This window comes from Pocillopora verrucosa, chromosome 14, assembly GCF_036669915.1.
Source record: "Pocillopora verrucosa isolate sample1 chromosome 14, ASM3666991v2, whole genome shotgun sequence".
NCBI classification, from domain to species: Eukaryota; Metazoa; Cnidaria; class Anthozoa; order Scleractinia; family Pocilloporidae; genus Pocillopora; species Pocillopora verrucosa.
The window spans coordinates 608,362-633,559 of record NC_089325.1 but is presented as its reverse complement, the minus strand read 5'-3'; the positions used below and the strand labels follow the sequence as shown (position 1 = coordinate 633,559).

General features: G+C 37.7%; 3 protein-coding genes across 4 annotated transcripts in view; 1 reads left to right on the top strand and 2 right to left on the bottom strand.

Annotated features, from left to right (window-relative positions):
* Positions 1–67: 67 nt before the first annotated feature.
* Positions 68–7,895, bottom strand: LOC131785716 (neuronal acetylcholine receptor subunit beta-3). The gene is given in 8 exon segments (XM_066161234.1): positions 68–1,455; positions 1,834–2,265; positions 2,404–2,645; positions 3,913–4,022; positions 5,312–5,356; positions 6,005–6,162; positions 7,371–7,433; positions 7,844–7,895. Coding segments are annotated over 8 exon segments (1,431 nt in total). The 3' UTR covers positions 68–1,126.
* Positions 7,896–14,252: 6,357 nt separating this feature from the next.
* LOC131797533 (neuronal acetylcholine receptor subunit beta-3) overlaps positions 14,253–25,198 on the top strand; it is a 35,216-nt gene continuing 24,270 nt past the window's right edge. Inside the window, exon 1 of the mRNA XM_066161919.1 lies at positions 14,253–14,322. Coding sequence (XP_066018016.1) covers positions 14,271–14,322 — 52 coding nt within the window. The 5' untranslated portion in view covers positions 14,253–14,270. The remainder of the gene's footprint in view (positions 14,323–25,198) is intronic.
* On the bottom strand, positions 16,379–24,634 carry LOC131785701 (neuronal acetylcholine receptor subunit beta-3-like). Of its 2 annotated transcripts, none has more exons than XM_059102636.2 (7): positions 24,465–24,634; positions 22,538–22,695; positions 21,845–21,889; positions 20,220–20,329; positions 18,716–18,957; positions 18,146–18,577; positions 16,379–17,767 (listed from the first exon to the last, which is right to left on the bottom strand). In XM_059102636.2, the coding sequence occupies exons 1-7, from the start codon at positions 24,514–24,516 to the stop codon at positions 17,439–17,441; spliced, it is 1,368 nt and encodes a 455-aa protein (XP_058958619.2). In that variant the 5' UTR covers positions 24,517–24,634; the 3' UTR covers positions 16,379–17,438. The 2 variants fall into 2 exon arrangements, with proteins under 2 accessions (XP_058958619.2, XP_066017749.1); XM_066161652.1 differs by having other exon boundaries at positions 22,538–22,692.

The following is a 25,198-nucleotide window of genomic DNA, read 5'->3' as shown; positions in this document are numbered from 1 at the left end:
CTCTCTCGACATTTTCTCTTCTCTTGGTTTTCTCATGCGACATCCGTTAAGAGCGCACTCCCTTAAGTAAATTAGTTGTAGTAGTTATTTATTTATTTTCCATTCTCAATGAACTTACAAGTTCTATCATCAAAACCTCAGTTTTTAGCGCACTCGCTTAATGAATTAGTTGCGAACTTAGATATATATTTTCCAGCCTTAATGAAGTTAAAATGCAAACTAATGTTTCATCATCAGTTTCAATTTTTAGAAATCATGAAACTGAATTTGTCTTCTATCGCGAATACCGACAAATATACTTCTAACAAAAAATTACATTTATCTTTCGTGAGGCACTAATGAGCTATCAGACCCAGATATTGCCAATAAAGTCACAAATATATAAACTAGCCTGTTCTATATAAAATATGGCACTTGTCTTACACCAAGAAGTAATTTAGTTGTTATTGTTAAGGAAGTCATGAGTATACACAAGTAAGACTCGCTTGACTCTACTAACATCATAAGCAACACTCGACACTTGCACTTGCGCTCACGCGCAAGGCATTTTGAAAGAATGAATATTGGGACGGGTACGAATCAACCAGCGGTTCGGGTATGAACTTACTCAAACTGGGTACGAAACGACCAAATTGAAAATTTCGCTCAGAGCGATGGTCGCTGCCCTTTCTCACTTTGACAATAGCGTGCGCCAGTAATTTGGCAATTTTCAGAATTTTTTGGAACGCAAATTAGTCAAGCCTTATGAGCAAATCTTCGCAAGAGTTTCTCGAAGAAAAGACTCAGATTTATTAGTTCGCACACGGATACAGAAAAGTACAAAAAGGGTATATAATCCCTGCACAAACGCGATAAGGTACAACACCTTAATCGATTACAGTCACTTGACACACTTAGCTGTTATGTATTAAAAGAAAAGGTTTTTGCATCACCTAACCAATTCCTGTATCAATAGGGTTTACCAGAGGTTTTCAGATTCTACATCTGTGAAACGTTAAGGGTAACGAAAAACAAAAACTGCTTAAACTAATCAGACATGTGATTGATATAAAAATAATAACCAGAGTGGACTAAACTCAGCAGCATTTAAAGTTAACGCCTGATAGAAATTACGTTGACCGAGCGATTAAAGCTTCCCTGCGTATGAGTAGATTGCAATGGAAGTAAACACAACCAGCGCCAAAAACAACCAGAAGAAAATACGGTCGAGTGCTTGAGCGATGTCCTCCCAGGTTTTCTTGTCGACTTCTTCTTTAGAAACCGAGGTGGGTGGTGTTTCCTCCCCGTGGGTGTCAGCTGAACTCTGCTTATCAACCTTTTCTTGCTTAACATTAGCAGTTTCCTCCATTTCAATGTTTGTTTTTCTTTCCCCAACTTCAGGAGATGCACCGAGAGTAGAGCCAAAGTAAAGTTTTCTTCTATTGTGTCTTAGGCAGCAACCAATCCTGTTAAACACTGAAATTTTATAAATTAAGGAATATTTTAGTTTCGCAAAATTGGTGGGGAAATATTTCCAAGTCACCTCTTTCCTGTCAACCGCTGGGCACTAATATCAATGATGTATGATGCAACGTCCACCTTTCAGTTCATTTGTTAATTATAGTCATGACCGAGATCAGAGGTGTTGTTTGTACAGCGTCTGTCACTATTTGCAATTTCCTTTCTCGCTGTAATCATCATCGTCGTTATCATCGTCACCATCGTCATCTTCATAAATGTGAAAAATTCACCGTGTCATGAGTTACCATTGAGATTACTACTGTCACTTACAGACTTTGAGTTCACATTTTTCTATTTTACTGAGATGGACAGATTTTCAGTTATTAACCTCACCTGTTATCCAGGTCAAGATCCTGGGTGGCTCGGAAGTCGCGTGATGAGCCATCATGACAACAACTGTGACAGTCAGCGCCAGACCGATCTCAAACATGATCACAATGTAGTAAACACCAATAATGGGCAACTCGTCGGACTGTTCCGGAAGCTGATTTACGACGACGAGTAGGTACACACTGACTGACAGCAGAATCGTTGAGCACAGTCCGATCCTTCCGCCGCTCTCCGTGGGAATGAAGAAACTCACAAGAACCAGCAGCCCAATGATCATGCAAGGAACGATGGTGAAAAGGACAAAGAACAGGGGTTTACGTCCAATACGAAATGATACTTCAACTTTGCTGAAAATCGGTGATTGCTTTTTATCCTCTATCTTGATCTCAAAGCTTCTTAGAGACCAATAACCATTAGATGCCGCAAGATTAAGCTCTAAGTCATGAAAAATAAGGCAATTAAGGATATATTTAATTGCACTCCTTATTGTTTTTCAAAGGCAATAGTTTATTTGAGTTGACTCAGGACCTATTTTCTTCAAATTGTCACACAAATATTGTCATGTAACTATACCTTTCTCAGGATCATCGTTCTTGATGGGTGTAGTGTCGATGTTCAAAAGGGTACGATCAGCAGTTACTGAACGAAAAGCCAGGCTGCACTTCTGTTTGTCAAAGGGAAAGTTTTTGAAACTAAGCGCACACTTGCTTTTGAACGTTGCTGGAGATAGCCACGTGTTCTGACCACCGCTGTTCACACGCACCCAACTTCGGAATTTTTCCACGTGCCCCGCTTGAACGACCCCAAGGTCGGCACTAGAGGTTGGAAGAAATGGATTTGTAAATAGTGTCAGTAATGCTTATGTTAGACTTTAAGGGTAAAGAAGCTCGAGCAACTCGCACAAACGGAGTCCCCTAACTCACATGATGACCAAAACAGGATTTCTCCTTCCAATATTAACACAATATCAAGCAGACAAGTGATGAAAATGAAGAAAAATATCAATTAGGGGATCATAAGTTGATCCAATACCAAATTCTCCAAACTAACATGACAAGAACTGTATGGCAGACAGTAAGGAGAATTACTAAGGACATCTTGGGAATTAAAGGGTTACAGACTCTTAATGGCTCTTTGTCTGAATGACTAAGTCTCTGTTTCTCTCTAGTTCAGCCCTGAGTACGCGCTCTTAAATATTCCATCAATAGGCATGTTTGAACTTGCGGGACAACTGATCTTGTAAGAGTAATCATATTTTTAGATCGTTAAAAAACGATTTCACCTCACATTCGAAATGAAAAAGGTCCAGCACAAACTCAACACAAAAAGCAACAACGATTATCGTAAAATAACTAAGATCCATTATAATGGTCAAGAACACATCACTCTAAACGTAATGTATGGTCTTGCAGAACATGAAAAACCAAGGCTCACTAGACTCGCACAATGATTTCAAGATAATCTAATAGGCCTAAACAATCCCCAAACTCATGGCCAGAACATTCCTAATTTAAGTAGTTCATAACACTTATACCCATTAAAGAACTGCACTCATTATGAGTTCACGAAATTTAAATTTGGTTCTAAAACAACTGTGAGTCCAGTATCTTGAATCAGACCCAGAGAGGAATGTGCTAGCCGCACCACCGCATCACTGTATGCCCGTTTATTCGTGATGAAAGTTAAAATGCTCCAATAGGAAGTCCTCAATGCTAGCTTTGTGGAGTGAATTCATGGTTGCATAAAAAGTAAGAAAAAACATTCAGTTTCTTTTTATGTTTCTTTTTTTTTTCTTGATTTTTCGTTTAATCTTTTATTTTGAAGTCCGAATACGATGCAAAACAATCTCGCAGTCTAAAAATTTGGGGTGTATTTTCAATATTGATTATCAACTGAATAATACTTGCACGTGCAAACCTCCTGTTACTTGGTATGAACACTCGGGCATTTCAATCTTTCCCGACGGTTTTTTTTTAGAACACTTGCTTAATGCTTGATACTTCCAAAGTGTCATGAAGGCCTCATCCTTGATCAGCCAAAGGCAACATTTATTTACTTAAAATGCTACAGAATTCAACTTACTTGTTTTCTAGTACTATATCAGGTACCCAAACTTCTCTTGGATCCACAAGTATCCGTGTTAAGTTTTCATAATTCAAAGGATCCCAACGTAGCTAAGGATTATTCCATTCCTGTACGCCAAGGAATAAAATTATAAGACTTTGTGACAACTTATGTTTGGTCATGAGCTTAATCTGTTTCCAGTTGACCTACCGACAACAACAGCTTGGCGTCAGCTACCTATTTTGTTAAGTTTTACTATGTGGCCTATTTAAAATCTGGTTACTTTAAATCAAAATGACGTTTGCAACCCTTTTCCCTCATTTGTTTGCAATCAGCCACTAAGCCAGGTTTAAAATGTACTCAGTTTTATTTTACTACCCTTAACTAACGATAGGGACAGGATGCATCAATTTACGGGTTGATGTGATGAAATATTTGCTAAAAAGACAAAAACGAAACGATGGACAAAGGGATGAATGGCTGAATAATGCATGTCTGGGAGAATCAATAAAAGGTTTGACGATTGTCTCAACCTCGCTCCAATTGCTTTAGATATACCGAGACAAATAAATCAGAATTCTTTTGGATCTTCTACGAAGTAAAGTAATGAAGTCTACTAGAAGGTTGCTGTTACTGCGGCATTCCCAATTTGTGATTTTTTTCCTTCTACGTTCCTAATTACATTTGTGTTTTTGCACGCACATTTTGCTTTTTGTTTTCGCATTCTTTTCACTCGTGGCGATTTGTATTCTGTTAGATTTTTCCCATAATTCTGCTTTGTTTAATTTCATTCGTAAAAGTTTCTCAAAAAAATTGAACATTGGAGTATCAGAGTCCATTAGGTTAACATCAATTCCTTCACTGCGATCATCTTTTAGTTCTTCTGTCCTTCGTGCTCGCAAGTCACACAACGTTTGTAAGTGTCTTTCCTTTCCGAATTTAAGAGATCCTCGCAGCTAAGAACACTACTGAATTAGTAGTTGAAAATAGGACCTGAAAAAAAAACTCAGGCCATTACGGGATTTGAACCCATGACCTCTGCGATACCACTGCAGCGCTCTACCAACTGAGCTAACAAGCCAACTATGTTGGGTCCAAATAAACCATCCAAGTGATGAATAATGATTTTGGATGTTTGAAATTCATATATTTGCACTACGGTGAAGAAACGAATTTAAGAGATCCACGCAGCTAAGAACACTACTAAACTAGTAGTAGAAAATAGGACCTGAAAAAAAATTCGGTCCCGCACGAAAATTTGAACCCATGACCGGTGCAGCACTCTACCAACTGAGCTAACAAACCAACTGGGAGTCGGTGTTTTTTTCTACTACTAGTTCAGTAGTGTTCTTAGCAGTGAGGATCTCCATATGACCCCTTGTAAGGTTGCACTTTCCTGATTTGAATCATAACGTACCTGCGTGATCACTGTATCTGTTGTCACAGTTTGTTCTTTATTGTCCTGTGTGCAATAGATAAAAAAGTTCTTACTGGGAGAGGACATTTTATCTATAAATTGAGGGTAACTGAGAATGGAGGTACCATTGACGTTTTAAAATACCACGGCTGTTTAGTTTCAGAGTGATCCGAAAATCGAAATTGAAAAAAATTAAGCCAGCCAGCAGATACACTTCTTGGAACATTATTCTTTGATGTTACAGAATTTTTTGGCTATGATGAGGTACATGTGGTTGTATTCAGTATGACGGACGCAGAACTACGGTCACACTATGAAGATGTATTTATGCTCAACATCTTGTGTGTTAGGGCTTAGATCTAACTCTGATGTGCTACTCGATGAAACAAAATTTAAGGAAAATAAAAAGGTCAATAGAATCATTGTAACTTGAGACATGTGGGTAATCCAACTTGATGTGGGTCTGACGAGGTGGACAAATAACAAGGGTACAGGAGTTAAATTCTGGATCCAGGATTTGACGTGGGGCTCCCTGTATTAAGGTCTACCCTTGTTGCCACAAGAAAAAAGCACCTCTACCTAAGTCTTACAAGTTATGATGCATATTTTAGCTTTGCTAGGTTACCGGTACAAGTTAATTGCAGTTGATGAGGAATGCACTTTCTGGAAACACCGTTGTAAGGTTTTGCTTACCACTTCGGCGAGGGCCAAGAACTGCACATCAAATTTGACTTCAACAACATCTGACGGCTTCAACACCGGACGTACCATTTTGTCGTACGAAGAAAGGAGGACATTCCTTAATCGATACTCTACTGACTGTGATATATTGTGCTTCTGCCCTACCACTGCTTGAAAATAGAACAGGTTTAATAACTCACAATAATTTCAGTTTACCGCACTGTTTCTGAGACAAATTCATATTAACTGCTACCCCGCCGGCAAAACAGTTGAGCAGCATTTTAAGTTATCACTAAGTTTTTGCTTCAAATCAACTTTTGAATTTCTTGTCAACAAAAAAGTCTAACACCCTTATGGAAACTTCCTATTTTCCCTTTAAGTCATGTCCTTACCTCGGTCACTTTTCGGATTGCTATTAGAAGCATAGATTTCATGTACAATCACTTTTTTTTTTTACAACGACATTCATTACTTACGACACATAAACACTATTACAACACATTACCTACAATACATCACTTACGACACATTATTCACAAAGAACTGCTTAAAACTAAATTACAAACTACTGTGAATGCTAACATGAATTGAATATAGAATTACTAATATTACTAAAATCAAGTCCATCAATCAATTGTTATTTTTAAGAAGTTGCTCAGCACACTTTATAAATGCATGCAATCGAATGTTTATTAAATACTTTTATCTTATCGCTGGTAGCGCCCGTGGGCAATATGAGGCGAAAACTGTGTTCTGATTGGCTACCCGAGCCCATTTTTCCCATTCAGGATTGCCCGCTTTGATCCCATGCAAGAAAAACATTGCATACTAAGTTCGTTATAATTTGTCGGCGAAGGAGTCGCATAAAGATCCTTAAATTTGTTGTGCTTGATACTATGTGTTTCCAATCGGCAAGGAGAGAGTAAAATATACGTATGAACTGGAAGTAATCTGTCGTCGAAATGGTGGAATACCATTTCTAGGTCTTGTAAGATCAAAATGTCAAATAATTCTAGCATATCAAGACCTTTGGCTTTACTGACAAGTTCTCAAAGTGTTGCGTTTATTTGAGCAAGCTAGTTTGTCGAAAGGAACATGAAAATAAATTCCACTCATGGCGATTGCTGTCGAACAATATTGACAAATTTTGACATAATCCAGTGCCGATTTCTTTACCGATGTTAATTTGTCACATATAAAACCAAATTGATTCCAACTCGGAACAAGAAATAGGATCAGTGCCACAGGAGAATTACAGTCTTCAGTGCTTGCCCCTGTACGAGAACTTCACAGAAACAAAAAGATGAATAAAAACCTTCCCTTTTCACCGTCTCCCGGACAATATCACGTTTCCGTTTGAATGTTACTTGAATGTTACCTTGTTTGCGGAAGTTGTTATCGTCAAATCTCTTTTTTTCGTATCTGAAGGGCTCTCCACCTCCTTAAATTACAACGTCTTGCACAAACAGGATAAATGAAGCCTATAGCTTAGGCGCAATGGCCAAAGTTTTGCGAAAACGGGAGACAAGTTTTGTCAAGCCTAACTTATCTTCAAAGGCGCCGTCGTCCTGCCTCGGGGCTGGACAAATTTTTGTCAAGCGTTGAAATCCGACAGATTTTTCTGTCATGATTTGAAGAAAAAGAAAACGTTAATCAAGAAAATTTCATTTCGCTTTTTAGCGGGAGCCTTTCAGGCGGAAGCCTGCCAAAAATAACTACTTTTACGCGGCTGTCAAACGGTAAATATGGAAGACTTGTACCTCGGGATGCTGCATGACGATGTTAACTCTGGATGTAACATGCAGCTCTAGTTTGGGAGTTGCAAAAATAAAGTGAAAAGAAAAGACTTACCGAGCGAGTTTGCACAAATGAACAATACGAAATATACATGTGCGAGCCACATCTTCCTTTGTTGAAATAGAGAGCTTTAACACTGCTTCAGTTGAACTCAGAGGCTGAATAACAACAGTTTCAACCTGCGCCTTAAATTGCATCCGCCAGAAGAGTGCTTGTTATTTACGCAGCGACCGTTTCAGCCACAGATCATTGATTCCTATTGTACCGCTTCCATAATATTTCGTATTCTCTCTAGACTAATTCCTCTTTGGGAAATTTTGCGTCCTGGCCTTGCTGTCGCGATGAAAAAAAAAATGTACCATTGAGTTTAAAGGACGTGCAGATTTGTCTGTTTTTAACTGAAGGCAACGTTTTCTTTCGTTTCTTTTTTTTAAACCTTTTGCACCACCGTTGGCTTGAGTTTTTCTTTGCCATCATTCCAAACACATCAATTATCTTTTACGTGCCTGGGGGCACATATTTTCTTGATGAGTAAAAGGCTTCATTCCTGTGTGCGCATGAAACAGGAAACGGTTTGAGGGTTTTTTGTATTCGCCTTTGACGTACAAAAGATAGTTGTGAATGGCTAACGGCCTTTCAAAAACCTTTAGAGAGCAAAGAGAAGTAGACGTAAATAGAAGCTAGTAGAAACTAGGAGAAAAGAGAACTAATGTACGCATAAATGAAATGTTACAAGTGTTGTTGTTTTTCGCCAAGTTGCACGGTGTCGGTTCTAAGAAGCCCCCTGATATCTTTCACCGAGGATTTACAAAACAATAGATGGTATCAGGAAGGAAACTGTTGGTATTTTAAGTAGCTCGTCTTTCATGAAAGTAATAGTCATTATAGATGATTGTCAAGGTTTTCATGGAGATGTAATGAATCATTCATTTCCCCAAAACTTGCAGCATCATCTTCGATCAATGATTCTCATAATTCTAATGCCTTTAGAGGGTTTAGGGCTGAGTCGGCTGAAAATGCAGCTAAATCAGCAAAGTTTGTTTTATAATACGTAAATAATAGAGCATGACAATGACAAGTTTTGGCGACTACGTCAATTTTGGCAATCATTCAAGGCAATTATTGAAAAGGTGATCAAAACAATTTCCAAAAGTTTCGTGCTTCTCCGTCTATATTGATCGAGGCTGAGTAAACTTCGACAGCTACAGATGCTGTACATCCAGAGACTCTCATGTTAATAATTCCGTTGTCACTGGCTTTTTCATATCTTGCTCATATCTTGCTCGAAAAACATGTTATTAAATCTTCGTCGCCGGAGGTATTCTTTATTGTGATTAGTTTCCGTAATCAATTCATTGGAACGTGACTAAAACTAGGTTGAATTTAAGTTTTTTTTGGTACTTAAAAATGAATTTGAGATTTTCGTCAGTGCTATTTTTTCTTGTATTCCTCTGTTACACAGAATGACTGCACAAAAGATGTTACTTCCACTTAAAATAAGTTGTAAATGAACTAACTACGATATATTTTAAAACCAAATACCAGGTTCAAAGAGCAGAAGTGTTTATTTTTTCGGATGCGACTTGTTATCAAGTTTTGTGGATTACCTTGAGAGTTCATAGAACGTGATGAAACAACTTCATACAAACCAGCAGAAAAACAAGTATCGCGGTATAGTTATCACACAATACTTAGAGTACCTCACAATATACTTACAGTACCTCACAATACCTACAGTACCTCACAAAGCGAGGACACCTTTTGAAAATTCAGTCTATTCCACCAAATCTAAATAGCTATTTTGCTTTTCTGGTTGGAATTTTGGTTTCGAAAAAAACGTCGTACTCTCCGCATGTAGTCGACGTCTGTTGAGGAGTCTTTTTCCGGTTACATAATTAGTTTTTTAAAGTCGTTGAAGATAGTTTGCGCAATATAAGATTGACATCAAGCAGCGAAGCAATCATTAGAGCGGTTTGATAGTCGATGGCGTTCAGTAATACTTTTTTAAAGGATTCCAATTGGTAAGCCAATGATCTATTCAACTCTTCAAAAGGAAATAATTGGGTTTTGTTATAATTTTTTTTTGTGGAAGTGCCAGATAACAGATAATACCTTTGTGCAACTTCAACGAGGATAAAGTTGTGAAACTCAATGTTCTAAGGACAAAATTGAGCGATTAACGCTTTGAAATTAGCTAATTTCGTTTATGTTCTCAATGGTCGGGTTTACATCAATTTCAACTTTTACCTTCGGTTAATTCGATGTACCGAAATTGTCTCAGACAGAGCCGCACTAAATTATAAGGAGTAGTTCAAATCAGTGAAACGATCGCTCAAATTCTGTATAACAATTCTTAACACAACAAACTATTCCAAAATGGTGTCTGATTTAAAAATATTCACTTACCAAGTAATCATGAAGATTTCATGCCTTAATAACATTTTTAAAAAAGCCATCATTTTGCTGCTATTACCCACGAAATTCAAATCTCTTATCTTTAAGAACCGTTAAAACTTCGATGATTCCAGTGTCTTCTCTTAAACAGAATCTTTGTTCTTCAATCCATTTAATTTGCCCCTTATGAAAAAAGAAATTATGAATGGGTTCAGAAAATGCTTAATTTCTACGACTGAAAATGGACAATCCGAGAACTGAAAAATTAAAAACTTGTAATAATACACGAATCTGTACATGTGTAGCGTAATCTTAAGTCGTAATTCGATAACGTATTTGTAAATTTAGTTTTCAATTGTTGGACGAGCATTTTCTACGGAGAATGAAAACGGGTAGTGCTGAAACATGTTTTATAAACCAGTAATGCTTTCTTAATTTTATACGAAAAACCTGTAAACCTTTTCGAAATGCTACTTACAATAAGGCAAAGGCCACTAAGAAAAAGAATCGTCACACATCCACGTGGCTAATACAAAACGAAGTCCCCAAAAGATACTAGACGACGGAAAATCTATATCAGAGCGTTCCCCTCAAAAAATTGAATTCCAAACGTTTTCTCTTCTCATAACCAACTCCCTGATTCAGGCGAACGTGGATTCGACGAGCGCTTGACCCCGAAAGAAGACCAAAGAAAACAAGTCGTCTGATATTACAGCGGCAGGTGAGAATTTGTTTTGGAAAACATAGTGTCAGTTTCCTCCAGAGAGCTAACGAGTCGTATATAAAAATTAAAGGGTCCAAACGAGTCGGTTACATGGTCAAGTGGCCTTCTTCCTTCCAGAGCGCCACATTGATCTGTCGCAATGCAGACGGCACTTCACTCTTCGACGGAGGTGGTTTTGATTTACATAAAATTCTACAATTTCTGATGAATATGGATTTACTTCTCAGTTTTTTTGCGGAGTTTTGTTTGCAAGCTCACTCAACTATTTACGAATCAAGCTGAATGAAAGGTAATGTGACTGGCGAATTTGCATATGAAAAGGGAACGCATTACATTTATTGCATTTTAGAGAATATTCTGTGACAAGAATAATATTCTGACATCGAAAAAGGACAAAAATACTCACCTGTAAGAACTGTGTGAGTTAAACGGTCAAAACAGATTTAAAAGATTCTTAAAATTTAATATTTCAGATATCAGTTATAAATAAAGAAATATTAAAGCTTCATTGTGACATTGTGTGAATAGAAAAAAATAGAACAGAATTGGATAGAAAAAATATGATTGAATAGAAAAATAAATATTCTTAATTCGCTTCTGATGTATGAGTTTGGTTTAGAGACTTAGGAGTTTGCAAAAATGAACAATACAAATTAAGAATTTGCGAACTTTTGAAATAGAAAGCACTGGCACGGCTTAAAAAACGGAGACTGAGTAACAATGAGTTCAGCGACGACTAGAACTTAAATCTGTGTCCGTAACAAGGATACGTCTTGTTTACGCGGCAACCGTCTAGCAACGGTACGTGGTTCTAAGTGTTTCACTCACGTAATATTCTTCTCTCTCCAGGCGGGCAACTAATAATGAATAGTGCTATAAAGGATATTTTGGATAAATTAACGTAATTTTACACTGAAATCCATCAATACGAGATCGGATAATTCCAGCAAATGTGCTTATGATGAAAAAGACGAAAGGTTAATGTTTTAATCAAGGGTTTCTAGTTACCACTAAACGACAGTAGCAAAACGCCACGAAGAAAATGTGTTTGTACCCATTAAACCTTAAACAAAACTAATGCAACTATATGATGAGTTCTTTTGCCATATTTTCTCATCATTGACCTCTGAGGGAGTGTATTCTGGTTTAAGAAGAGGGAGAGAACTTATTGTCGACTTTTGGCCTTGTTAATAAGATACGACATTAGAAAATTTATTGTCGTAGTTTTTTCGTCACGATACTCACTACTAAGTGCAATGGACGTGCTGAATTTGTATTTCATTGAAGCCAATTTTTTTTTTAACTTTCCAATCGCCATCTGCCTTGTGGTTTCGTGCGCAGCGCTGTAGACATTACTTAAAATACAATTGTTGAACCCCTGGGGCAAAAGTCTATTCTAAACGAACAAAACTCTCTTTTCTTTTCAAGCATGAAACAGTAAATGGTTTGAAAGCTGAGTAACTGTTTATCTTGTGAAAAAAATTGTGCGATCGACTTTACGACAACATTGGGAGTAAATAGAAGTGCTGTTTGAATAACAGGAATGTTACTGGTGAGACTGGTTTTCTCGAACTGTGAAATCAGTATATTGATGTCTTACACAGCAGTTTTTTCCTTAACACCTAAGAGAACTTGTAATATTAGCATCAACTATTCTCAAAAGTTTGACTTTCAATAATAAAAGTAAATGTGATGATAGATGATTCTGGAGTTTACAGCGATCAGCAATAAACCATTTATTTCCGCATACCCCTCCATACGAACATTTTTGAAGAGTGATGCACACAGTTTAATGCTCGTGAATGTTTTAGCGAAAAAAAATTCGATCAGTGAAATTGGTTGAACAAGGAGCTAAATTATCAAGGTTAGTTTTAAAATAAAATAATCAGAGCATAACAATGACAAGTCAATGCTGTCTTGAACAAGTCAAAACAACGAAGACTTCTATTGTCTTTGTGTCACTTGTAGTAATCATGCATTTCGGATGACTATTGCAAATGTAGTCAGAACCATTAGCAAACGTGTTCTGCGTTTCAAGCTCAATACTAATAATACTTTCAATACTACTAGTTCCGCCGGTACTGGCTTTCCTACCCTCCTCGAAATACACGTCGTCAAATAATTGCCTCAAGGGGTACAGCTGGTTGATGTGATCAGTTTCCATAGGATCAGTCATTGAAACGTGACTGAAGCCGTTGGCTCATTGTTTTCGATACTTGCCTTTACGCGTACAGCAGAGGAAATAATGTAAAAGCGCATAGCAAATACGCATATAAATAGTTAAGAAAAAAAAACACAATGATATAAAGCGTTCTGAAATCAGGCAGAATTCGCCTCTAATGGGGCTAACGTTGAAGTTCTTTGGTTTCGTGTACTGGAATTCAGTCTAAAAGTTTGCTCAGTAGAATCTCGGATCTTTGTAAAAATACTTCCTCGCCCTCTTTAAGCGTTTTTGTATCAGAGTAGGAACGATTCTGTAGAGTAGCTTGCTGGGAAAAAGGTATTTTAATTTGCGCTTCAGAGCAAACTTTGGTTAACGCCACATGCGCCAAAATTGACTTGGATCGTTGCTAATGGCGAGGAAATTGTAAATTAACCGGGTTCTTTGCGTTTTCAATTCTTTTGACGGAATTTTCATGTACAAGTTTGAAAACGCCTTCAAGACAAGATATTAATTATGAAAAACATGGCTCGTTTAGCAATTAAATTGACTACTTTACAAGTCCCTTATTAAAAAAAGTTGGGCGACGGAATAAAAAAGGTTTGGGTTTTGTTTAGCTCTAACTTTATGTCATTCAAAGGAAGATACTAGAGATACTAGCAGATTAATCGTAAACTTTCTTGTAAAAGTGACCTTTCCGCCAAAGAAATAGTGAACAGGCAATATTGGAAACGAAGAAAACGAAGCAGCGCGTTTTCAAATGATCCGACGTAATTTGCAGCACAGTAATCAACTCAGCTTTTGTAATCAACTCCCGCTACTGCAATGCTACGTCGTTTAGTAAAGTTTTCAACTATTTAAGTGCTTTTCACTCTCAGTTAGTATACTAATGGGAAAGTAAGGGTCTTGTGGGATCATGTACCTCGAGATTTAAACAACCAACAATATATCCAGGAACTTTAAAGCTTGAACTAAAACTGAATACACACGTCATAGTCAAAATATGTGCATGACCTTATACTACAATAGCTCTATGTGTAATTCAAAATAATACCGTGTGATAATGCTCAAATGAGGTTATATGTGTAGTTAATGGACCTAAGATTTCTTGAAAAATTAGATTAGAGATTCCATAAAGAGGCAGGTGGATGCTTTTTTCCGTGTATGTTTTGGCGAACGTTCTATCACTAGCCTTAACCAAAATGTGGATCGTTGGTTCTTCTTTCGTCTTCTTAATTTGTGTAAATCTGTTCGGTAAGTTTCTTGTGATGAACCTTCTTGAATAGGAAACATTACTGCAGTGGCACGAATATACATTGCTTAGGGTTAGCTTAGTAATCATTTCTTAGCCCGACGCAACACGTTTGAAATTTAAGGTGTTCAGAAAAGCTTCCGATAGGAAAGACGTTATCTGGAAGGTTCGATATTCACGAGTTAAGCTTCATGGCATCTCTGTCAAAACTAATTTTGAGCCCGACGGTGGACCACATTCAAATCGTTCAAGGCTGCGGCCTTGATGTTTTTCATTAAGTTAATGTTATTTCCTTGAGCAAATGCAGGGTGGGAATTTTCCAGTTGTGGTGATTTCGTTTTATATTATTCCAATACGTTTTAGTTCTACAGGTAAGTTTCTGGTAGCGGCTGTAATTTCTTTGAGTAGATGATGTAGCCGCATGCAAATACAGTCACTGACTTGGCTGGTTATATTCATTAGACATTATAACTACTATTAATGGATTGTTGACCACAAACGTAAAACAGCATAAATTTCCCTGTTACCAGCATAATTTCCATTAGGAGAAATAGTAAAAGACTATATTCAGGAAAATTATGACATTTAGGAAGACTACGACTTGCAGCCGGCAGATACTAAGCAAAACAGCTCTTTCCGTTTCCCTCGCATTTACAAGTGGTCTTAAAATCTTCCTTGTGACTTACTAATGAGGATTGCCTCGGGGTTTTCAAATATTATCCTAAATCAACAGCGTCCCCTGCCTAGGGGAAAGAAATAGATATATATCTAAAGGTTTAAAGACAATTCTTAAAGAAGAAGTAGAAGGAGTAGTAGCGTTTCTGCTTCCAAATAAGATCTTTTAAAACGAAATGCGACAATGATATACCTTTTATATAAAATGACCTCATTGTGACTATAAGCGCTCATATTGGGACTTGGGCTAGGTAGAGTCATTGAAAAGTGACGAATTTTCGATAGTAAATGAACTCAGCTTATTCCATGACAACTAATTGGCAGCTAATTAGGCAATCACTTTCAATTTATTCAAGTTTTATCGCGTGTTTCGCTCGAGGCCAAGTTTCTAAGCTTGTTGTAGACATTATTCCAGAAGTGTGCCATTAACTTTGCAAGGTGGCAAACCTATGTTGTAATTTGTTTCGGTTTCCAGTGACAACACAGGAGTAAGTGTCTAGTGAAACAAGTACAAATAAGTTTCTAATGTGAGATTTTCTACGGGAAGATGTAAAGGCTTACGGTAAGGCTAGAGAAATTTATCCACGTATATCATTGAGCAGTATCGATAATACAAGGGGCTTTTCGAAGCTTTTATAGGTGTTCAATTGGCTACCAGAATTCCATTAGAATAAAAGCTTCCGAGCAACGCGGCTCGATTGCCCGTCGGATCTACATGATCATAGAGAAAAAATTCCAGAGCAAAAAAATTGTTGGTCGCGAGATGATCGCTCAAAGAACAAATCATCAGCCAAAAAGCTATTGCAAGCAGTAACTGTTGTTCTTTCTAATCGGTCCGTGCCAAGTCATGCTTATCTCTTTATTGGCGTCGAAAGTTCGAGATTTATTACCTCGAGCCTCAGAGGTTTAAAAAAAAAAAACCAAATATTTTCGTAATATGAGCGGCGGCAAAGATAAGGCACGGGTTCAAAACATATCAACAAAGCTATCTTTTTAGGCTCCATTCCCCCCTAGAAATACCTTTAAGATTAGTTTAGGGGGGGGGGGGGCAGGTGAAGGATTGCCTCAAGACTGGCACAAAGCAGTCACTTTTGTGGACAGGTTTATTCATTAAATGTGGATAAGCCTTTTCTAAACGTTCCCATAATGTCGCTTTAGTTCGTCTCCAAGAGAAGTGACTGTGAGACCTGAAAGTTGTAAGTTCAATAATGGAATGGACCGCAATAGGCGGTCAATTCTTTAATCTCTGTTGGATTAGGTATTATTGGTTTTGGGAAGACAACACGAAAAATGAAGGGAAGGAGGAAAGGTACTCTCTCGACATTTTCTCTTCTCTTGGTTTTCTCATGCGACATCCGTTAAGAGCGCACTCCCTTAAGTAAATTAGTTGTAGTAGTTATTTATTTATTTTCCATTCTCAATGAAATTACAAGTTCTATCATCAAAACCTCAGTTTTTAGCGCACTCGCTTAATGAATTAGTTGCGAACTTAGATATATATTTTCCAGCCTTAATGAAGTTAAAATGCAAACTAATGTTTCATCATCAGTTTCAATTTTTAGAAATCATGAAACTGAATTTGTCTTCTATCGCGAATACAGACAAATATACTTCTACTTGAAAAAAAAAATTACATTTATCTTTCGTGAGGCACTAATGAGCTATCAGACCCAGATATTGCCAATAAAGTCACAAATATATAAACTAGCCTGTTCTATATAAAATATGGCACTTGTCTTACGCCAAGAAGTAATTTAGTTGTTATTGTTAAGGAGGTCATGAGTATACACAAGTAAGACTCGCTTGACTCTACTAACATCATAAGCAACAATCGACATTTGCACTTGCGCTCACGCGCAAGGCATTTTGAAAGAATGAATATTGGGACGGGTACGAATCAACCAGTGGTTCGGGTATGAACTTACTCAAACTGGGTACGAAACGACCAAATTGAAAATTTAGCTCTGAGCGATGGTTGCTGCCCTTTCTCACTTTGACAATAGCGTGCACCAGTAATTTGGCAATTTTCAGAATATTTTGGAACGCAAATTAGTCAAGCCTAATGAGCAAATCTTCGCAAGGGTTTCTCGAAGAAAAGATTCAGATTTATTAGTTCGCACACGGATACAGAAAAGTACAAAAAGGGTATATAATCCCTGCACAAACGGATAAGATACAACACCTTAATCGATTACAGTCACTTGACACACTGAGCTGTTATGTATTAAAAGAAAAGGTTTTTGCATCATCTAACCAGTTCCTGTATCAATAGGGTTTACCAGAGGTTTTCAGATTCTACATCTGTGAAACGTTAAGGGTAACGAAAAACAAAAACTGCTTAAACTAATCAGACATGTGATTGATATAAAAATAATAACCAGAGTGGACTAAACTCAGCAGCATTTAAAGTTAAAGCCTGATAGAAATTACGTTGACCGAGCGATCAAAGCTTCCCTACGTATGAGTAGATTATAATGGAAGTAGACACAACCAGCGCCAAAAACAACCAGAAGAAAATACGGTCGAGTGCTTGAGCGATGTCCCCCCAGGTTTTCTTGTCGACTTCTTCTTTAGAAACCGAGGTGGGTGGTGTTTCCTCCCCGTGGGTGTCAGCTGAAATCTGCTTATCAACCTTTTCTTGCTTAACATTAGCAGTTTCCTCCATTTCAATGTTTGTGTTTCTTTCCCCAACTTCAGGAGATGCACCGAGAGTAGGGCCAATGTGAAGTTTTCTTCTATTGTGTCTTAGGCAGCAACAAATCCTGTTAAACACTGAAATTTTATAAATTAAGCAATATTTTAGTTTCGCAAAATTGGTGGGGAAATATTTCCAAGTCACCTCTTTCCTGTCAACCGCCGAGCACTAATATCAATGATGTATGGTGCAACGTCCACCTTTAAGTTCATTTGTTAATTATAGTCATGACCGAGATCAGAGGTGTTGTTTGTACAACGTCTGTCACTATTCGCAATTTCCTTTCTCGCTGTAATTATCATCATCGTTATCATCGTCACCATCGTCATCTTCATGAATGTGATAAATTCACCGTGTCATGAGTTACCATTGAGATTACTACTGTCACTTACTGACTTTGAGTTCACATTTTTCTATTTTACTGAGATGGACAGATTTTCAGTTATTAACCTCACCTGTTATCCAGGTCAAGATGCTGGGTGGCTCAGAAGTCGCGTGATGAGCCATCATGACAACAACTGTGACAGTCAGCGCCAGACCGATCTCAAACATGATCACAATGTAGTAAACACCAATAATGGGCAACTCGTCGGACTGTTCCGGAAGCTTATTTACGACGACGAGTAGGTACACACTGACTGACAGCAGAATCGTTGAGCACAGTCCGATCCTTCCGCCGGTCTCCGTGGGAATGAAGAAACTCACAAGAACCAGCAGCCCAATGATCATGCAAGGAACGATGGTGAAAAGGACAAAGAACAAGGGTTTACGTCCAATACGAAATGATACTTCAACTTTGCTGAAAATCGGTGATTGCTTTTTATCCTCTATCTTGATCTCAAAGCTTCTTAGAGACCAATAACCATTAGATGCCGAGAGATTAAGCTCTAAGTCATGAAAAATAAGGCAATTAAGGATATATTTAATTGCACTCCTTATTGTTTTTCAAAGGCAATAGTTTATTTGAGTTGACTCAGGACCTATTTTCTTCAAATTGTCACACAAATATTGCCATGTAATCATACCTTTCTCAGGATCATCTTTCTTGATGGGTGTAGTGTCGATGTTCAAAAGGGTACGATCAGCAGTTACTGAACGAAAAACCAGGCTGCACTTCTGTTTGTCAAAGGGAAAGTTTTTGAAACTAAGCGCACACTTGCTTTTGAACGTTGCTGGAGATAGCCACGTGTTCTGACCACCGCTGTTCACACGCACCCAACTTCGGAATTTTTCCACGTGCCCCGCTTGAACGACCCCACGGTCGGCACTAGAGGTTGGAAGAAATGGATTTGTTGAGAGTGTCAGTAATGCTTATGTTAGACTTTAAGGGTAAAGAAGCTCGAGCAACTCGCACAAACGGAGTCCCCTAACTCACATGACGACCAAAACAGGATTTCTCCTTCCAATATTAACACAATATCAAGCAGACAAGTGATGAAAATGAAGAAAAATATCAATTAGGGGATCATAAGTTGATCCAATACCAAATTCTCCAAACTAACATGACAAGAACTGTAGGGCAGACAGTAAGGAGAATTACTAAGGACATCTTGGGAATTAAAGGGTTACAGACTCTTAATGGCTCTTTGTCTGAATGACTAAGTCTCTGTTTGTCTCTAGTTCAGCCCTGAGTACGCGCTCTTAAATATTCCATCAATAGGCATGTTTGAACTTGCGGGACAACTGATCTTGCAAGAGTAATCATATTTTTAGATCGTTAAAAAACGATTTCACCTCACATTCGAAATGAAAAAGGTCCAGCACAAACTCAACACAAAAAGCAACAACGATTATCGTAAAATAACTAAGATCCATTATAATGGTCAAGAACACATCACTCTAAACGTAATGTGTGGTCTTGCAGAACATGAAAAACCAAGGCTCACTAGACTCGCACAATGATTTCAAGATAATCTAATAGGCCTAAACAATCCCCAAACTCATAGCCAGAACATTCCTAATTTTAGAAGTTCATAACACTTATACCCATTAAAGAACTGTGACTCATTATGAGCTCACGAAATTTAAATTTGGTTTTAAAACAACTTTGAGTCCAGTATCTTGAATCAGACCCAGAGAGGAATGTGCTAGCCGCATCACTGTATGCCCGTTTATTCGTGATGAAAGTTAAAATGCTCCAATAGGAAGTCCTCAATGCTAGCTTTGTGGAGTGAATTCATGGTTGCATAAAAAGTAAGAAAAAAACATTCAGTTTCTTTTTATGTTTCTTTTTCTTTTTTCTTGATTTTTCATTTAATCTTTTATTTTGAAGTCCGAATACGATGCAAAACAATCTCGCAGTCTAAAAATTTGGAGTGTATTTTCAATATTGATTATCAACTGAATAATACTTGCACGTGCAAACCTCCTTTTACTTGGTATGAACACTCGGGCATTTCAATCTTTCCCGACGGTTTCTTTTAGGACACTAGCTTAATGCTTGATACTTCCAAAGTGTCATGAAAGCCTCATCCTTGATCAGCCAAAGGCAACATTTATTTACTTAAATTGCTACAGAATTCAACTTACTTGTTTTCTAGTACTATATCAGGTACCCAAACTTCTCTTGGATCCACAAGTATCCGTTTTAAGTTTTCATAATTCAAAGGATCCCAACGTAGGTAAGGATTATTCCATTCCTGTACGCCAAGGAATAAAATTATAAGACTTTGTGACAACTCATGTTTGGTCATGAGCTTAATCTGTTTCCAGTTGACCTACCGACAACTACAGCTTGGCGTCAGTTACCTATTTTGTTAAGTTTTACTATGTGACCTATTTAAAATCTGGTTACTTTAATCAAAATGACGTTTGCAACCCTTTTCCCTCATTTGTTTGCAATCAGCCACCAAGCCAGGTTTAAAATGTACTCAGTTTTATTTTACTACCCTTAACTAACGATAGGGACAGGATGCATCAATTTACGGGTTGATGTGATGAAATATTTGCTAAAAAGACAAAAACGAAACGATGGACAAAGGGATGAATGGCTGAATAATGCATGTCTGGGAGAATCAATAAAAGGTTTGACTATTGTCTCAACCTCGCTCCAATTGCTTTAGATATACCGAGACAAATAAATCAGAATTCTTTTGGACCTTCTACGAAGTAAAGTAATGAAGTCTACTAGAAGGTTGCTGTTACTGCGGCATTCCCACTTTGTGATTTTTTTCTTTCTACGTTCCTAATTACATTTGTGTTTTTGCACGTACATTTTGCTTATGTTTTCGCATTCTTTTCACTCGCGGCGATTTGTATTCTGTTAGATTTTTCCCATAATTCTGCTTTGTTTAATTTCATTCGTAAAAGGTTCTCAAAAAAATTGAACATTGGAGTATCAGAGTCCATTAGGTTAACATCGATTCCTTCACTGTGATCATCTTTTAGTTTTTCTGTCCTTCGTGCTCGCAAGTCACACAACGTTTGTAAGTGTCTTTCCTTGTTTTGCGTTTTCCTATTCCTTTTGCTATGTAATAACTTGTAATTATTTTGGATATATGAAATTCATATATTTGCACTGCAGTGAAGAAACGAATTTAAGAGATCCTCGCAGCTAAGAACACTACCGAACTAGTAGTTGAAGATAGGACCTGAAAAAAAACTCAGGCTATTACGGGATTGGAACCCATGACCTCTGCGATACCACTGCAGCGCTCTACCAACTGAGCTAACAAGCCAACTAGGAGCTGGTTAACATGTTGGGTCCAAATAAACCATCCAAGTGATGAATAATGATTTTGCATGTATGAAATTCATATATTTGCATTACGGTGAAGAAACGAATTTAAGAGATCCACGCAGCTAAGACCACTACTAAACTAGTAGTAGAAAATAGGACCAGAAAAAAAATTCGGGCCCGCACGGAATTTAAACCCATGACCGATGCAGCGCTCTACCAACTGAGCTAACAAACCAACTGGGAGCCGGTTTTTTTTCTACTACTAGTTCAGTAGTGTTCTTAGCAGTGAGGATCTCTTAAATTCGTTGTAATTATTTGTTCCCTTTAGCAACCACGATCAACCGTAATGTAAATAAATTTTAAAGCGTTCGCGTGTTGAAACCTAACTTTGTTGGCAGTCACAATTGCGTTGTGTTAAGATCTCCATATGACCCCTTGTAAGGTTGCACTTTTCCTGATTTGAATCATAACGTACCTGCGTGATCACTGTATCTGCTGTCACAGTTTGTTCTTTATTGTCCTGTGTGCAATAGATAAAAAAGTTCTTACTGGGAGAGGACATTTTATCTATAAATTGAGGGTAACTGAAAATAGAGGTACCATTGACGTTTTAAAATACCACGGCTGTTTAGTTTAAGAGTGATCCGAAAATCGAAATTGAAAAAAATTAAGCCAGCCAGCAGATACACTTCTTGGAACATTATTCTTTGATGTTACAGAATTTTTTGGCTATTACGAGGTACATGTGGTTGTATTCAGTATGACGGACGCAGAACTACGTTCACACTATGAAGATGTATTTATGCTCAACATCTTGTGTGTTAGGGCTTAGATCTAACTCTGATGTGCTACTCGATGAAACAAAATTTAAGGAAAATAAAAAGGTCAATAGAATCATTGTAACTTGAGACATGTGGGTAATCCAACTTGATGTGGGTCTGACGAGGTGGACAAATAACAAGGGTACAGGAGTTAAATTCTGGATCCAGGATTTGACGTGGGGCTCCCTGTATTAAGGTCTACCCTTGTTGCCACAAGAAAAAAGCACCTCTACCTAAGTCTTACAAGTTATGATGCATATTTTAGCCTTGCTAGGTTACCGGTACAAGTTAATTGCAGTTGATGAGGAATGCACTTTCTGGAAACACCGTTGTAAGGTTTTGCTTACCACTTCGGCGAGGGCCAAGAACTGCACATCAAATTTGACTTCAACAACATCTGACGGCTTCAACACCGGACGTACCATTTTGTCGTACGAAGAAAGGAGGACATTCCTTAATCGATACTCTACTGACTGTGATATATTGTGCTTCTGCCCTACCACTGCTTGAAAATAGAACAGGTTTAATAACTCACAATAATTTCAGTTTACCGCACTGTTTCTGAGACAAATTCATATTAACTGCTACCCCGCCGGCAAAACAGTTGAGCAGCATTTTAAGTTATCACTAAGTTTTTGCTTCAAATCAACTTTTGAATTTCTTGTCAACAAAAAAGTCTAACACTCTTATGGAAACTTCCTATTTTCCCTTTAAGTCATGTCCTTACCTCGGTCACTTTTCGGATTGCTATTAGAAGCATAGATTTCATGTACAATCACTTTTTTTTACAACGACATTCATTACTTACGACACATAAACACTATTACAACACATTACCTACAATACATCACTTACGATACATTATTCACAAAGAACTGCTTAAAACTAAATTACAAACTACTGTGAATGCTAACATGAATTGAATATAGAATTACTAATATTACTAAAATCAAGTCCATCAATCAATTATTATTTTTAAGAAGTTGCTCAGCACACTTTATAAATGCATGCAATCGAATGTTGATTAAATACTTTTATCTTATCGCTGGTAGCGCCCGTGGGCAATATGAGGCGAAACCTGTATTCTGATTGGCTACCCGAGCCCATTTTGCCCATTCAGGATTGCCCGCTTTGATCCCATGCAAGAAAAACATTGCATACTAAGTTCGTAATAATTTGTCGGCGAAGGAGTCGCATAAAGATCCTTAAATTTGTTGTGCTTGATACTATGTGTTTCCAATCGGCAAGGAGAGAGTAAAATATACGTATGAACTGGAAGTAATCTGTCGTCGAAATGGTGGAATACCATTTCTAGGTCTTGTAAGATGAAAATATCAAATAATTCTAGCAGACCTTTGGCTTTACTGACAAGTTCTCAAAGTGTTGCGTTTATTTGAGCAAGCTAGTTTGTCGAAAGGAACATGAAAATAAATTCCACTCATGGCGATTGCTGTCGAACAATATTGACAAATTTTGACATAATCCAGTGCCGATTTCTTTACCGATGTTAATTTGTCACATATAAAACCAAATTGATTCCAACTCGGAACAAGAAATAGGATCAGTGCCACAGAAGAATTACAGTCTTCAGTGGCTCGTCCCTGTGCGAGAACTTCACAGAAACAAAAAGATGAATAAAAACCTTCCCTTTTCACCGTCTCCCGGACAATATCACGTTTCCGTTTGAATGTTACTATGGAAATTATCTTAGCTATGAATATAAAGTACAAATAAAGTTTACGCAATTACCCTTCAGGAAATTGCAAATATTCAGTTGGTTCTAAATTTAGTTGTCAAGAATTGCGATTAATTTGTAGATGTTTAGACCTTGTTTGCGGAAGTTGTTATCGTCAAATGTCTTTTTTTCGTATCTGAAGGGCTCTCCACCTCCTTAAATTACGTCTTGCGCAAACATGATAAATGAAGCCTATGGCTTAGGCGCAATGGCCAAAGTTTTGTTAATTTTGCGAAAACGGGAGACAAGTTTTGTCAAGCCTAACTTATCTTCAAAGGCACCGTCGTCCTGCCTCGGAGCTCAACAAATTTGTGTCAAGCGTTGAAATCCGACGGGAGCCTTTCAGGCGGAAGCATGCCAAAAGTAACTACTTTTACGCGGCTATCAAACGGTAAATATGGAAGACTTGTACCTCGGGATGCTGCATGACGATCAGTATTCAGGGTACTGAGAACGCAACAAGTTTATGTTAACTCTGGATGTAAACATGCAGCTCTAGTTTGGGAGTTGCAAAAATAAAGTGAAAAGAAAAGACTTACCGAGCGAGTTTGCACAAATGAACAATACGAAATATACATGTGCGAGCCACATCTTCCTTTGTTGAAGTAGAGAGCTTTACCACTGCTTCAGTTGAACTCAGAGGCTGAATAACAACAGTTTCAACCTACGCCTTAAATTGCATCCGCTAGAAGAGTGCTTGTTATTTACGCAGCGACCGTTTTGCCACAGATCATTGATTCCTATTGTGCCGCTTCCATAATATTTCGTATTCTCTCTAGACTAATTTATGTATTTTAACTCATTCAATAAATTCCTCGTTGGGAAATTTTACGTCCACACATATTTTACGGCACATATTTTCTTGATGAGTAAAAGGCTTTATTCCTGTGTGCGCATGAAATAGGAAACGGTTTGAGGGTTTTTGTATTCGCCTTTGACGTACAAAAGATAGTTGTGAATGGCTAACGGCCTTTCAAAAACCTTTAGAGAGCAAAGAGAAGTAGACGTAAATAGAAGCTAGTGGAAACTAGGAGAAAAGAGAACTAATGTACGCATAAATGAAATGTTACAAGTGTTGTTGTTTTTCGCCAAGTTGCACGGTGTCGGTTCTAAGAAGCCCCCTGATATCTTTCACCGAGGATTTACAAAACAATAGATGGTATCAGGAAGGAAACTGTTGGTATTTTAAGTAGCTCGTCTTTCATTAAAGTAATAGTCATTATAGATGATTGTCAAGGTTTTCATGGAGATGTAATGAATCATTCATTTCCCC

Excerpts from the sequence above, each read along its gene's own strand:
- LOC131785701 (XM_059102636.2), bottom strand. The coding sequence starts at position 24,516 with ATGTGGCTCGCACATGTATATTTCGTATTGTTCATTTGTGCAAACTCG. Across the intron at positions 20,330-21,844 it reads CAGATACAGTGATCACGCAG|GAATGGAATAATCCTTACCT; the intron begins GTACGTTATGAT and ends CTTGGCGTACAG. Across the intron at positions 18,958-20,219 it reads GATATAGTACTAGAAAACAA|TGCCGACCGTGGGGTCGTTC; the intron begins GTAAGTTGAATT and ends TCCAACCTCTAG.